This window comes from Triplophysa rosa, linkage group LG19 (assembly GCF_024868665.1).
Source record: "Triplophysa rosa linkage group LG19, Trosa_1v2, whole genome shotgun sequence".
Lineage (NCBI taxonomy): Eukaryota > Metazoa > Chordata > Actinopteri > Cypriniformes > Nemacheilidae > Triplophysa > Triplophysa rosa.
In genome coordinates this window covers 9,931,085-9,946,487 of record NC_079908.1, presented here as the reverse complement: position 1 = coordinate 9,946,487, position 15,403 = coordinate 9,931,085, and the positions used below count along the sequence as shown (strand labels likewise).

Here is a 15,403-nt window from a genome sequence, read left to right as displayed (position 1 = left end):
TACCGAACGTCATTTCTCCAAAACATGACAGCAAAGGCTGGATGCTCTCTGAAGGATGATGATGTGCTCGTATCCAGAATGTAAAGCATTTATTTTGTCACCTTGCTCAGATTTATATAATCATTAAATATATAATATCCCGCCGTAAACACACCGCTTTCCGACCACTACAGTCTTTAATTCTGACATAAAAACCTGTGTTGCGATCATCAATAGTCAAACATTATCCGCCAGAAACTGTCTGACAGTAGCCTAGGTTTATCGTTCATTAGCTTGAAAAATATTGTTATAATGATATTGTCTAATGTGACAGCAATTGGATTAAACAACTGAGTGTAGGTCACAAAGCAAAGGTACACCGAAACCTTATTTCAAATTATTTATTTGTAGATACCGTTATATCTTATGTCGTCTTATTTTGCTGCCTCGTCTTTCACCAAGCAGACATTAAAAGTAATAAACAAACAGCAGCCTCTGTTTTCTCCATCATGTTTGTTTTGTAATGACACGATTGCGATCCAGCTAGGGCTGGGAATCGATTCCAAGGCGTTGAGAATCGAGAGTTGATTCCAACTGTTAAAGGGATCGACTCCTCTTTAAGAGCCTTCATAAGCAAAAGCCCTGCCCCTGAGCCGATATCATCGGTCAACTAAATCACATTAGTTTCTTGTCTAAAACAGTATAGACTTCAGAAAAAACTAATGAATGAAGCCTAGAGCTGTGGAATGACAAAATATTCTGCATGCATAAAAGCAAAAGCTTTGTTTGCACACACAATGCACTTCTCTTACTCTCTACCGATGAGCTCAGTATGTGCGTGAAGAGAGTTGCATTTATATAAAAGCACTCTGACAACATATTTACTTAGAAGTCTGGTTAAAGCTGGACAGAGCTTTTTCAACACCTGTCTGCACTATTTGCATTTAACATTAAACGAGAAGATTAGAAAAAGAAAAAAACGTGTGTGAGTCTATTAGTCAGTAACGAAAAATAAAGCTACTTAGTACCTGATCTGTCATTTACACTTATATGCACAGTATTCTTACATATTTTTAATACAATTTATAGATTATCGATCTGTCTATCTATTCCACAAGTATTTTTGTGTACACTGCTGAATAACTTTAAAAATAGTTCATAGTAATTCAACCTATGCTTTATTTTGAAAACAGCTAGAAAATAAAAAAAACTGAGAAAGATTATTAATGATATTGTTAATGATACATTGGAATTGCAGGACAAGATCGACATATTTTTGTTATAGAAACAATAAATGTAAAAAGTGACAGCTTGGAAAATTGTATTGCATTAAAAATTTGTACATTTTTAATTACAAAAAAACTGTAGTAAAATCAAAACAATTCTTGGAATCGATTCTTTCGATTCCTAAACCAGGAATTGGAATCGGAATCGACTCAAAAAAATCTGAATCGAACAGCCCTAGATCCAACTTATCTCCTGTCTGACTAAACTTCCTTCTTCCCGCTTGAGTAGGCGGGTTTGCGTGACGTGTGGTCCAGAGAGGTGTGTTTAGGGGAGGGGTTTTAGAGCAGCGCTGCTGTGCTACTGGCCTGACAGTGGAGACGCAACTTGATTTTGGCCTCACAGCTAGAAGCCTCTAAATAAATATGTTAATAATTTAGGTTTTATTTTTGATACAGAGTTAAAGTTTGACAGGGAAATGAAAATGGTAGTGAAGAAAAGCTTCTTCCAACTGCGAAATATCGCTAAACTCAAATCTGTCTTATCTTTCAGTGATCTGGAGAAAGTAATTCACGTTTTTATCTCTCCACGTCTTGATTATTGTAATGCGTTGTATATGGGTGTTATCGAGTCTTCATTGTCACGTCTTCAAACGTCTCCTTACAGTTCATAGCTACCAGTTCATTTTAGAATAAGGTTCTTCTGTTCTTCCAAAATATGGTTCTGAGCTTATAAACTTTAGTAGCTCACAGAAGTCTTTGAGATCCCAAAACCAGTTGCTCCTTGAAACTCCTCGGTCACGCTTAAAAAGCAAAGGAGATTGTGCTTTTTCAAACGCTGCTCCAAAATTGTGGAATGGTTTACATTTGTCTATTAGAATGTCTATCTCTGTAATCATGTTTAAAACTCGCCTACATTTTGTTTGATGAGGCTTTTGCTAATATGTAAATTACTTTTAGGACTGGATGTTTTACTCTTTAATTACTATTAGCCTACTACCATTTTATTGGTCTTACATAGTTTGTGTTTTTTTTTTTTTTCTCTTCTCTTCTTTTCTTCGATTTTATTGTATTTTATATTGTATTACTGTATGGTATGGAATGGTATAGTACTTTGGTACACTCTGTGGCTTTGAAGGTGCTTTATAAATAAAAGTTTGATTGATTTCTTTGTTCTGATGAACACAGAGAAAGATATTTGGACGAATGCTTGTAAACAAACAGTTCTTGGACCCCATTGACTACCATAGTAGGAAAAATAACCAGACACAAAAGAAGATATTTTGAATAATGTAGGAAAGCAAACAATTCTGGGGAACTTTTGACTACCATTATTATTTTTCCTATGGTAGTCAATGGGGTCCAAGAACTGTTTGGTTACAATCATTAGTCCAAATATATTTCTCTGTGTTCAACTAAACAAAGAAATTTATACAGGTTTGGAACAACTAGAGTGTAATTCATGACAGAATTTTCATTTTTGGATGAACTATCCCTTTAACTTTTGCCTCTCTATTGCCATCTCTGTTAGAAATGCAAAATTGCATCCATATGTGTGTTGAAGTCAAATAATGTCAGACTGTCATTTTCATGAAATCGTACCTGACAGCTCAAATTATAAATCATTATTATAAGATTACCATTGTGAATCAAGGTAAGGTCAGTTTGCTGTGACTTTTTTTGCTTGATCAGTAACTGTCAGTCATTTCAAACCTGTATGACTTTCTTTCTACCGCAGAACTCAAAGAGGATATTTTGAAGAATGTTGGTCACCGTTCAACGGCGGTACCCATTGACTTGCATTGGTTTTGTGTCCATACAATTGTGAATTCAAAAAGTGAATGGGTGCCATCGCTGTTCGGTTACCAACATTCTTCATAACGGAGAATATCTTCATACAGGTTTGAAATGACAAGAGGGTGCGTAAATGATGACTTATTTTTCATTTTGGGGTATACTATCCCTTCTATTAATATACATATATACACTACTTGTGCGGCCCTAGTAGCAGGTCATGTTTAAACTAAGATTTGGTATACACATTTTTTTCTACAAATATCGTTGGCAATCAGAAGTACCGATGTTCATTTTGGGCTTTTCCTGTCCCCCCGCAGCCATCCGCGGCTTCTCTCCCCAGCACAAGATCAGCAGCTTCGAGGAGGCTAAAGGTCTGGACCGCGTCAACGAGCGCATGCCGCCCCGCAAGGACGGGATCAACCACGTGGGCCACTCGATGGGCAAGATGAACGTGTCTGAGACCAATGGCACTGACGACAACAGCAACATCCAGTGATGAAACAGTTGCCCACCCACCTGCACCTGAGTCCATGCCACCGCTACGATGCATGGCAGGACAACGCCAAACCCGTGATTTAAGACCTCCTGCTTCCAACAAACACCCGATGACATAACACCACCTACACATCCCTCCATGCTCCAATGTTTAATTCGAGAACCAAACTGTCTAACTTAAAACCTTTCACTCGAGTGGGTGAGAGGCGGAGTCTTTCCTTGTCATCAGTTTGCCGCTTACGGTTGAAACGGGATTATCTTGCTGATTGCAAATCTGCCTTGTGTGGGAGCGTTGAATGGGAAAGGAGGGGTGGGGGGTGATATGCCTTGTCAAGGGCTGAAAGTGGCTTTATCAGAGAGGGGGCGGTCTCAAGGGCAAAATCTGCCAGTTCCTTTTTGACTCAGCCCACAAGCGGGCGGGGTTTAGGAGCTATCTCTAAAGCCTGATCCTCGCAGTTCATCGGTGCGGCCGCGTCTGTACCAAATTCCATGCACACTTTTTCCTATTTTGATTAGGAGGTTTTTTCATGATCCCATCTCATAATAAAATTCGCTCACTCTTGAAAATGTTTTGCTACTAGTATTAATACAAACACGAATTGAGTCGACATAACAATGAAAAACATTTGTAAGCAAGGACATTTGACAACAAAATATGTACATTTTATTACTGACAATGCAATCTTACGTGGGGGGTTTTATTTATTGATTTGGTTTTTGGTAGGATGCCATGAAGGGCGGAGCGTAGCGGTGCTGTTTGCCCAGACTCTTCTGATCAAAAGCACCATTGGGATGTGGAGTAATACTCCGGTGAAAGCTCAACCTTTGGCGCCACCTTCCTGATTGTTTCTCACCTGCCTGTAACTTGAGAGAGAATGCACATAGTACATTTCGCAAGTCAAATAAAAATATATATATATAAATATATATATATATATAAGTATATTTAAATCAGTGATTATCAACAATGGTCGAGGACAATGATTTTCAACAGCATCTATGGTACTGAACGCATCAGTGCATGCAATCAAGTTCCTTATTGATATGTGAAATTATAATTGTGATGTGTTTCAATATAGTAGACTTGAATTATTTCCCTCTTCAGATTATATTTGTAAAGGTCTAGTTTGTTTTTATATCTCTATAAATATATATGATTTTGTAATCTTTAATTTCATTTCTCTTTTTTCATTTAAATCATTTTATCGTTTATTTATTTTTGTATAGTTTTGCTGTACAGGCACTTGATGCTCTTTTTGTTTCCTTTCGTTTTTTTTTTCTCTGTTCAGTTGGTGTACAGAAGTTGTTCAGTAGTGTGAATGAACATATTACTCAAGCAACATTCAGGCTGCCAAAGCATGATCGCATGGTTATTCAAATGTAAACAAACTGGACACGAGGAAAATTCAGTGTTTCACTTTGAAGAGGACAACTATATTATCATTATGATTCTTGACGATATTCTTCTTATTCTTACAATTAAGCTTACGGTTCTTTAAGTTCCACTGTTTTACTGATCCTTGTTTGGTCCAGACGTGGTTTATTTCAAAGGAGGAATTTTATGGATTTGTGACTACTTTTCTTGTCATTTTCTCTGGAACTAAGTTTTCGCATTTAACTCCTAAATGAAAACACATATTGTAAGCATGCCCTATGGGACAAATCACTTTTTTTACTCTTGAATAAAATATGCATGAACTAATGTTGTCTTTCCCCTTGTGCTGCTGGAAATACAGTATTTGCTGAAAACCCCTTAAAGGTCCAATGTGTAATTTTTTGCAAGATCTGTTGACAGAAATGCAATATACATAGCTATGTGCTCAGAGGTGTATAAAGACCTAGCATGAAGCGTTATCTTTTTATTATCTTAGAATGTGCCATTTCTGTATACATACACCTCGGGTCCCATACATGGAATTCACCATGTTGTTTCTACAGTAGCCGTAAACAGACAAACTGCTCTCCAGAGCGTGCTTCCTAAATACGTGATCTCCTTCAACAAAGAAGCGAAAACGTGACGATATCTCAGTTCTTTGTCAGCCACCGTAGTGCTTCGAAAGGGCGAGCAGTGGTGAGCCGTTGGTTGCAATTTGCAACCTCACCGCTAGATGCCACTAAATTTCATACACTGGACCTTTAAAGGGATGTTTCTTATTTACTTAACCTCATGGCACTCTAAACCTGTGTTCTGTGCTGTTCTTTTCCACACAAAGGAAGTGCATGGTGACTACGCTCTGGTCCCCATCCACTTCCATTGGTTGGAAGAATTCAGCCTGTCGTGTTTGGAACGACTCAAGTAATTAATAACAGAATTTAAGGATTCATGACATTATTACCCAAATGATTTTACATGATTTTATTATAGGCTACACATGTGCAGTTTATCAAAAATGAAATGCCATTTAAAATGAAGATTCGCTGTGTTTAAAACACTCAACCAATGAAGGTTTTTTTCCATGAGGGCATTCCACCTGCTTCCTGCTATTCTTTCACAGGAAACTCAGGAGGGCCACTGTAACCTCCCCCTTAAACCAGGGCTTGGCACACACAGCCATGCACACGTTTCTCAGCAGGACTGTTATACTACTCACATAGAATACTATAAGAACCCTCATTGCAGGAAACTGATTTAGACACATAGATTAATACCTAAATTCACACACGTATGAGTATTTCTATGTGGTTGTCTGCATTTCACCACGTTTGTATTACTGTAGCATTTTCAGTGTTTCCTGATATCTGGTAAATGTACGAATGCCTGGTGCCAACTTGTAATTAGTCCTGTAGACAGATGAGAATAAACCATTTGGACTTAGTCATGGAGCAGCTCCTCTATCTTCTCATTACCCTCATTGCATCTTCATCCATTATCTCAGCAGGTAAGTTCATTAGAACCCAAAAGTGTGCCATGTTTCTAGATCCAGTCCTTCTTGGTCAGGGTTTCTGCTACTTGTGAAGTATATATTTCTTTGACCAAATGTTAATAATATTAAAATCTTAGATCTTTAAACATTCAAAGTAAAACTAATTAACTAGCTTTAAAAAAAGTTCTTGTTTCATATTATGAATGGTTTAAAGACATGTTTTTTCTGTTCTGTTTTTTTTTCAAACATTACAAGTGCAATTCTCACAAAATGTTGGCACATGTTTATTTTTAAATTAAAATGAATTGATTTTTGTGACAATATGTGATGAAAATGTATGGAGATAAAGGTTCTTGAAAACTAAATATTAAGTAGTCTCTTATAAGTAGTCTCTTAAAACATGCAGTGTTTTTTCTCCAGGAAATGACACAAACTTATTAATCTCAACTACTACACTACCAAACACAACCGCTTTGTCCACACAGCTTGATGATTCAAACACAGGTCAGTATTCCTGTAAATAGTGTCTATTAATAATTACAGTGTTTAGAAAATCTACTGCATTTTACTTCTGGCAGTCTACATGAACCATATTGGCACAAAAGGGAGTTTTACTCAAATTGCACATAAACCAGAAGGTGTCACTATGTCTTCAGCAGTTTCCCAGTAAGATGCTGTTTGCAACACTCTGGAAAGAAGAGTATTTTAATTGTTAGTGTGTATTTTAGAAGATGTTCATTTTTAATTTTGCACATTAGTGTATAATTTGCAAGTAATTTAAAGGCATATAGTTCACACAAAAACGATAATAGTTTTTTCATTTGCTCACTCTTGCGTCATTCCAAACCCGTGTGACATTTTTCCACAGAACACCAAAAACATACTTTAAAGAACGTTGACATTGAAGCCCAGTGACTTTTCTCAAAAGATTTCCAATGCACAAACGTATTCAGTGGTTTAATTTAATAACTGTGATATGTTGGGATTTAGAAGAATTTTTATGACATTATGCTTAACACTTCTGTTGATAAGCAAATAAAGTACAGGTACTGTAGTGACCTCATTTTGTAAACAATCACTTAGTTAATCTAGGCAACTATGTTATAAATTAATGGGAATAAATTATGTTTTGCTGTGTAGATACACTCTAAAAAGTTTAACTATGATTTACTCAATTGTTTTTGGTTAAACAATTTACACACAAAAAAATTTAGTACATTTTTAAGCTGTGAAATCAATTAAACATATTAGCTTACATTGAGTAAATGCAAGTAGAAAATTTAAGTAAATCCGAGTAACTCAAATGTTTCTTTTAGAATTCACTAAAAATATTAAGTGTATATTAAAAATGTAATTTCTTTTCATTAAATAAACTTAAATAATATATGTACATTTTAGAGAAATTAACTGTTGAATTTTTGGTCAATTTTAATATAGCTGTTTATTTTTGTGATATTTACTAAGACATTGGATTATTTCTTAGAATGTATGTGTATGCAATGCTTTTGTCATATTTCAGCCGCCCGAACATCTCCAGAAATGTCAGTGACTCCTGCATCTCATCATGACCTTGTTATGACCAGCCACACCTTTAAAACTGTGAGCACAACCACTACGGCTCTTTTAACTTCCAGCCACATAACAAGTAAGAAACAATAATATATCTAGCGATAATGATCCATCAGCTTGAAACAAACAAAAAAGATCACACACATATCACTGTAAATCTTTATTTAAGCAGGTACTACAGCTGTGCCTGCTGAAAACAGAAAGACTTCTTCAAACGACACATCAGAAAGTAAACATTAACCACTGTTAAGTAAAATATTTAGAGCATGTGAAGATTTTGACCTTGTGTGTGTGTGTTTGTAGCTGCAATTTAATCTTTTATCCTGTTAGGATAACTAATGTTTTATCTCACTTCTAAGTTAAGATCGGAATTTCAGTAGAACTTTCTGAAAAAAGGGCATAACAACCGTGTATTTATTACAGGACAAACCAATATCACCAGCTCACCATTAACAAGTTCAGAATCCTACACTGAAGCAACTCAACGTACTGTCTCATCCGTGGCTACAACAAAAGGTGTCACTACTTAGCTTTATATTTAATAGAAAAAGAGAAATGTTCAAAAATAAATATTTCTATTTGCTAAAATAAGCAACCGTTAACAATGCACATTATGGACACCTATACTGTAGATGGTTTCAGCGGAAACATAAACATATATTATGTGGCCCAAACTTAACTTCCGCTTGACCTCCACAAAGAATCAATAACTGATGAGTAGTTTTAATGTAATTTAAACAATTAACATTCAATAAAATATTAATATTAATTAATATTAATATAAATTGTTATATTATAACCAAACAGACAAGTTAACTTCGGGCCAGGAGCATGCATCTGATGAAACCATCTATAGCCGTCTTATAACTTTTTGAAACTTGCATTTCTATTAAAACCTACTATACACCTAAACTGCTCACACTTTTACTCCATGCACAGTTGATGTTTCTGGAAATATAACCCCTACAGTTCAATTAAACATCACCAAGTCAGAGGTCACTGCTCCACCAGCGCTGCTGTCGGGCAACAGTCTTACTACACTTGCTTTTGGTAAGTTTAACTTTGATAAACTCATGATACACATTTTTGGCAGTGCTAAACTATTTTCTTACAGGTGTAATGAGTCTTATACTCATTTTAATTGTTGTCATGGTGATTCTGGTCACTACAATCAATCTCAGGGGACGCTGTAGAAGGACAAAACAGCAGGAGGGTGAGTTTCTCTCTAGTCCTGACAGTTTCAACATTACTTTTCAAAGTACACTAAAACACTTTTTTTTACTTTATAGGTATTAAAAACTATGACTCTGTGGTGTCCGACAGGTAAGGGCTTGCAAACAAACAGAAGCCTCTACATTTTAAAACAAATGAACAGATTGTATGAAATTATTCAAATGAAACAATTTTCAAATTTTTGATGAAGCAACACGACCAACAACTGTGAGAAAGAGAGCATCACTCTTGTTTCTGTGCGGACAATAAACACAGACTATGGTAAGAACAGCAAGAATTCAGATGCGTAAATGTATTTTTCAGGACAGACAGTATCCCATTTATCATTATTGCAATAGGACAGTGTTTCCTTCTCTCATGTCTGCAGACACAGATTCTCCTCAGGTCTCTTCAGTTCGCAGTACTATAGTGGACAACGAGGACCAAGAACTTAACAGAGACCTGCTGAACATCAAAGGCGGACTTTGATTTCTCTCCGATCACAGACAATTACAGCAGCTCATGTTACACATTTATAATGCATCTCAAGGTCATCACAACACACAACAACAACATGCTTAATGTGATAATATATGTTTTAAAAGTGTCATTCCTTACCTTTCTCAAATAAAATAGTACATTTGTTTCTAATGGCACATGTTTATGGGAGGCCAAGCTGTCTTGTTACAACGGCTGTATCTTTGTTACAAAGGTTTTAGGTCAAAAGTCCAAACAAAACAGTACATGTTTAATTTACTCTAGCAGTGATTTCATATCGTCGTTTTCCTTCTGAAACCTCGGATGTCCAAATTCACTGTTTTTCAGGAAATGGAAAAACCACTGTACTTTTTATTGGTTAGCTAAGTGACAAACATAAAGGGTGACTAATAATAATGATTTATTGCCAAAAACAGAATGAAATATGGTAAAAATAATCAAATTATATGATAAATGAAACATGGGCAAGGTTTCAGAAGGGCAAGCAATATTTAGGCTTTAATCTTGGACTACTGGGATTCAGTATTGTATCAATTTTGAACAGTATTGTGTATGTTGTTGGTGATAAACGGCGATATAGTAATTCGTTTTTTGTTTTGTTTTGTTTGTAGGAAAACCGTAAAAACCACAAATATTCCAGGGTTTGCTATAGACAGTTACAACAGCAACTACATAAACAAACGTTATGTGGTCCAAACTTAACGTCCGGTAGACCCCAGAATCAAATGTTGGGTGGTTTTAATGTAATTTTATACCATTAATATACAGTACAATATTACTATAAAATAATATCAATTTAATCAAATAAATTGTTTTATTATAACCAAACACAGACCGGAAATTAACTTCGGGCCAGGCGCGTGCGTTACCATGGTTTAAAAGTAAAAATGGTAATCAATCTGCCAGAAAATAATAACAAAATAAAAAAAACATGGTTACTACACTTTACCATAATAAAACCCTAGGGGAGGCTATTGAGAACCATTTCATTTAAGTGAACAAGGTCATTGTGTCCAGTGACAGTCACGCGATGTGTGTTTATCCATAAACAAATTGATTTACTTCATGCCTTGTAGGGCGGAGAATGCCGCCTTCTCATTTGCTGTTCGTGTTTAGTCCCGCATTATGTACTTCCGCTTCCGGTGAGCGATGGAGGTTACGAGGAGTATTGCATTTCTGTCTTTCCTGCACATTTTACAATGACGAAGCCAAATATGTTATATACGCATTCGCTATAAAATTTATATGCGACTATACCGTGTCGTAGAAATGTCCGCTAGAGCAGTCAAAGCGATAATATCTGAGACCGAAAGTAAAATTAGCATAACGCGATCATTTTAGCTCGATGTCAACAACATCGCGAGAAATTATTACATTTGGAACAGCGATTCATTAACGTTACATCTTCATCCGAGTGTTTTGCTCGTGCTAGCTCGGTGAACCCCTTTGGTTGTTATTTCAGGCGTGTTTGTGTGTGTCTCGGGCGTTTGTGTTATGTTTGAGATGGACAGAGAGGAATCAGACAGACTGATAGAGAAAGCCAAACTGTGCCTGCGGTCGGGACGGAAGGAGAAAGCCCTGCAGCTGCTGTACGAGGCTCAGAGGATTTACCCCAGCGCACGGGCCAGAGGTTCGTGTCGGTGTTGCCGTTTGATTGACAAATCGGGTGTGTTGGTGTGGGTCGCTGTGCTGCTGGCGGAAATAGAAAGTGCAGCGTCGGGATGTTGAGTGTTATATAATCTGTGCTCGGGTCTCCCACTGCTGACTGTGATTGAAATGGGTACATTTGAATCTTTGATGCTTCTGGATCTGTAGACTTGTTGAGCACCCTCCTAGTTATCAATGTTTAGTTTAAACATGTTATGATATGTTTTGTTATATATTTCTGTGAGAGGCCTGTTGTTGTTGTGACCCGGTCTTAAAAGGACAGTTCACCCAATAATATAAATTATTTCACTCTATACGCATTGTTCTGTGGAACACAAAAGTAGATATTTAAAAAAATGTTTAATATCTCTTTAGTACTCATCGATGCCATTGTGAGAAATGGTGGCCCCGATCCCCCTGAGGAAGAGCGTACGTACACGCCTCCACCCGGCTGGAGGAACTCTGATGAAAACGGCTCAGCTCTACATCAGCGACCCGACTTGCATGAGAGAGGAGAGGGGTCCGGCGATGACAAGAAGAGCTACACGGAGGAACAGCGTCAGGGAGTGCTCCGGTAGCTACTGTTCATGCAAACTCCAACCCACCTTTAAACCTGCTGCTGATATAAGATAATCAGTTTCCTTTCCTCCCTAAACCTGTGCAGGATAAAGAGATGTAAAGACTTCTACGAGATCCTGGGAGTGCCGAAGGATGCTAGCGATGAGGACCTGAAGAAAGCCTACAGGAAGCTGGCTCTACGCTTTCACCCAGATAAGAACTTCGCCCCCGGAGCAACGGATGCTTTTAAAGGTATCTCGACTCAAACACGTTCAAGGTTTTGTTTAGGTTTCTCGTGCTACAGCTTGTTTAGATCTAGTATTTTAAAATATATTGGCTTGTCATGTTGTCTCCTGTGCAGCTATAGGAAATGCATATGCAGTGCTGAGTAACCCGGAGAAAAGGCAGCAGTATGATCAGTATGGTGATCAGAGCCCTGCAGATACATCCAGTCAAAATCCAGCACAGCCTCGCCACGCGTACGCACACCACCGCAACTTCACGAGAGACTTTGAGGCTGACATCTCCCCAGAGGAGCTCTTCAACATCTTCTTCGGGGGACGATTTCCTACAGGTCTGAATATGTGTGGAAATCATTGTGGGAAATTGTTGTAGTTTCTTTAAAGTGAAAGTTCACCCAAAAATTAAAATGCTGTCATTATTTAATCACCCTCTTGTCATTTCAAACCTGCATGACTTTCTTACCTCCGCAGAACACAAAAGAAGATATTTTGAAGAATGTTGGTAACTAGCCCCCATTCACTTGTATTGGTTTTGTGTCCATACAACAGAAGTGAATGGGTGCCGGCACTGTTCGTTTACTTTTTTTTCTTGTGTGTTCTGTGGAAAAAATGACTAGTGGGTGAGTAAATGATGACAGAATTTTCATTTTGGGGTGAACTATCACTCTTTTAAGGGTCCTAGTCATACTCATCTGGGTCAAAAGTGTACAAACACTTAAAATGTCATTTTTTTCCTAAATATTTTATTTTTAGGTAATGTATGGTATTATGTAATTGTATTGCAATAATATGACCTAATGTTTATACATTATGTTATAAATGTATAAACAATATTTTATATATAATATTTTATCTAAGGCTGTGCAGGAGTAAAAATATGACTTTTTTTAAGTCCATTTAGCATTTATGAGTCACATCCATTATTGAGTTTTGTGTTCATAGTAAGTGCCAAAACATGTTTGTGCCATTCTGATGAAGTAAAAATCAAACAGAAAACATTTTTCCCATTCATTATATGGCGATCATTTTTAACCGAGGACTAAGTGTGATTTTTTTTTTTACCGTTTAGCCTTTTTGAATCATGTCCATGAATTTTTATGTGTGTTTGCATAACCAGTGCCACAAAAGCCATCAAGTTTATTTGACTTTTTATTTTATGACTTTTTAAGTTTTATCAAGAAAAAATTCAATACATACAATTTTTCAGAATAAGGAAGACCCACGCTAACACTTTCGCAGACATTTAGATGATGTTTTTACAGGATGATAACAAAGACTATCCTGTAGAGTAGTGCATATCATGTATTAAAAGCAGAATACAATTCTTATCTCCTTGTAGGCAACATCCATGTGTACACCAACCGAGGAGCCTCTTACGCGAATTATTATCAGCCCCGCAGACGCCGCACATTTGAGAGAAGAGATGAGGAGGTGGAGGAAAGCCGCAGTCAGGTGAGAAGTTCAAGAGGGTGTTTAAACCATGTAGTAAATTGTAGTCATATTTACTAAAGCCATATTCTGTTTCTTCTCTCACCCTCAATGCCATAAAATGACTCTACTTTTTCTCTGTGCAGAACAACTTCACAGCTCTCCTGCAACTCCTGCCGGTGCTGGTTCTCATTCTGATCTCTGTATTTACACAGCTGATGGCCACCAACCCTCCATACAGCCTCTTATACAAACCGTGAGTCACTGCACCTATGCAAACGTCCTGTGTGACCAATATTTACTTTGAAAACGCATTTGTGACATTACAGACACACATCTGCTCTATGATTCAACATGGTAGTTTTGCGTTTCAAAATGTAATGTGTTCTCTGGCTCAAAGGTCCATGGGGTTGGTGGTGTCCAGGGAAACCCAGCACATGGGTGTGCCGTATTATGTGGATAAGAGTTTTGAGAAGGAGTACGGGGGTGCCGCACTGGAGGAGCTGGAGAAGACCATTGAGAGCGACTACATTGACCATCTACAGAACAGCTGCTGGAAAGAGAAACAGCAGAGTAAGAATTCTCGCACACAACGATCAACCAAATTGGACCTTTGCGTTGCTCATGTGTACTTCCCTGTGCGTCTTGTGTTACAGAATCTGATCTAGCTAACCTCGGACAGCTGTACCGCGACGAACGTCTGAAACAGAAGGCTGAGACAATGAAGCTGGATCACTGTGACAAGCTGCATCGCTTCTTGAGTCGACAGAAAGGAGACTGAGCCCGCGTTCCCCTCCCAGCAAGCACGGCCAACCTAATAAGAGCTTTTAGTATCTGTTGTATATTTCAATTTACTCAACTTTTTTGGAATGAGGAAAGGAACAGTGAGATGATTATAGCAGTGTAGCCCAATCTGATTTTCTTGTAAGTACTGGTAACCGATTCATCGCTGAAGGCTGAACTGATTCGGATGTGATGAACAGCTTCAAGGTACCCCGTATGGAGGGTGTGACTGGTTCGAGTGCCTGGCATTTTTTCCTTACATTAAGGAGTGCAGGCATCAGGCTGGCTGACAGGGTTAAGATAGCTATTGTTGTGTTCACACTCCTGGTTTATTGCTTGAGGTTTATTGTTAATATAAATAATTTATTTAATAACATATTTAACTTCTTTTTCTGAATCTGTGCTGTGAGTTACACATTGACAACATAATTAAAGCTGTTAATAGGAAAAAAGCGATTTTTTTTGTTTTTGTAGAAAACAAAAAACAACTATTCTTAAAAAAAGGGAGATAAACCACTACACAGCTTTTAAAAACTCTCAAGGTAGCGAAAATAATCTTTGTATATATTAATTCAGTGTTTTAGTCATTTGTTACAATGTTGTACATTTTGGATGGGAAAAAATTCTTTTTCTGGGCATTGACAAACTTGCCACCTGTTGGTTAATTCACCTGCGATATTTGATTTCTATTTTGGCACTTTAGTTTCTCTTTAAACTTTATTAATATATTGCATGCAACAGTTCATCCGTGCATTCTCCTGCTTTGTGCTCAGAGGTGTTAAGCACCGTTTAATATCAGTAAATATGACCATGAGAGTCTGTTTTGAAGTAGAATCATGTTTTACAACATGTCACCGTCATAACACTATAGTCACAACGTTCTGAATATACTGAACTTTAGCACAAATTGAGCATGAATATTGAGATGTTCAGAAGTGCTAAAGAAGAATCCTGATCTGAAGTGTTAAGAGAGCGTCAAAGGTGACATGTAAAGTTTGTGCCAGTGGCAGTATTGTGATCTTGTTTCTACACAGTACCCAAACTGTTGGAAGCTTTGTTTGGATTGACTGCATTTTTTGTGCTGCTAAAATAAAACATTAATCAAACG

At 37.3% G+C, this 15,403-nt stretch overlaps 3 protein-coding genes across 4 annotated transcripts in view; all 3 read left to right on the top strand.

The window, feature by feature from the left end:
• Nucleotides 1-5,202, top strand: part of ppp3ca (protein phosphatase 3, catalytic subunit, alpha isozyme) — a 60,226-nt gene extending 55,024 nt beyond the window's left edge. The window contains exon 13 of one of the 2 annotated variants that reach the window (XM_057359489.1): nt 3,317-5,202. In XM_057359489.1, coding sequence (XP_057215472.1) covers nt 3,317-3,495 — 179 coding nt within the window. In that variant the 3' untranslated portion in view covers nt 3,496-5,202. The remainder of the gene's footprint in view (nt 1-3,316) is intronic. The other variant, XM_057359488.1, reaches the window with a different exon arrangement.
• A 1,063-nt stretch (nt 5,203-6,265) lies between these two features.
• ecscr (endothelial cell surface expressed chemotaxis and apoptosis regulator) lies at nt 6,266-10,666 on the top strand. The gene is made up of 10 exons (XM_057359491.1): nt 6,266-6,373; nt 6,779-6,862; nt 7,878-8,003; nt 8,100-8,156; nt 8,351-8,443; nt 8,867-8,977; nt 9,042-9,140; nt 9,217-9,250; nt 9,351-9,421; nt 9,528-10,666. Exons 1-10 carry the CDS (start codon nt 6,286-6,288, stop codon nt 9,626-9,628), a joined length of 864 nt encoding a protein of 287 aa, XP_057215474.1. The 5' UTR covers nt 6,266-6,285; the 3' UTR covers nt 9,629-10,666.
• Nucleotides 10,667-10,780: 114 nt separating this feature from the next.
• Nucleotides 10,781-15,397, top strand: dnajc18 (DnaJ (Hsp40) homolog, subfamily C, member 18). Its single transcript, XM_057359490.1, has 8 exons — nt 10,781-11,267; nt 11,660-11,858; nt 11,949-12,094; nt 12,204-12,416; nt 13,424-13,536; nt 13,659-13,768; nt 13,913-14,085; nt 14,169-15,397. The coding sequence occupies exons 1-8, from the start codon at nt 11,132-11,134 to the stop codon at nt 14,291-14,293; spliced, it is 1,215 nt and encodes a 404-aa protein (XP_057215473.1). The 5' UTR covers nt 10,781-11,131; the 3' UTR covers nt 14,294-15,397.
• Nucleotides 15,398-15,403: the final 6 nt, after the last annotated feature.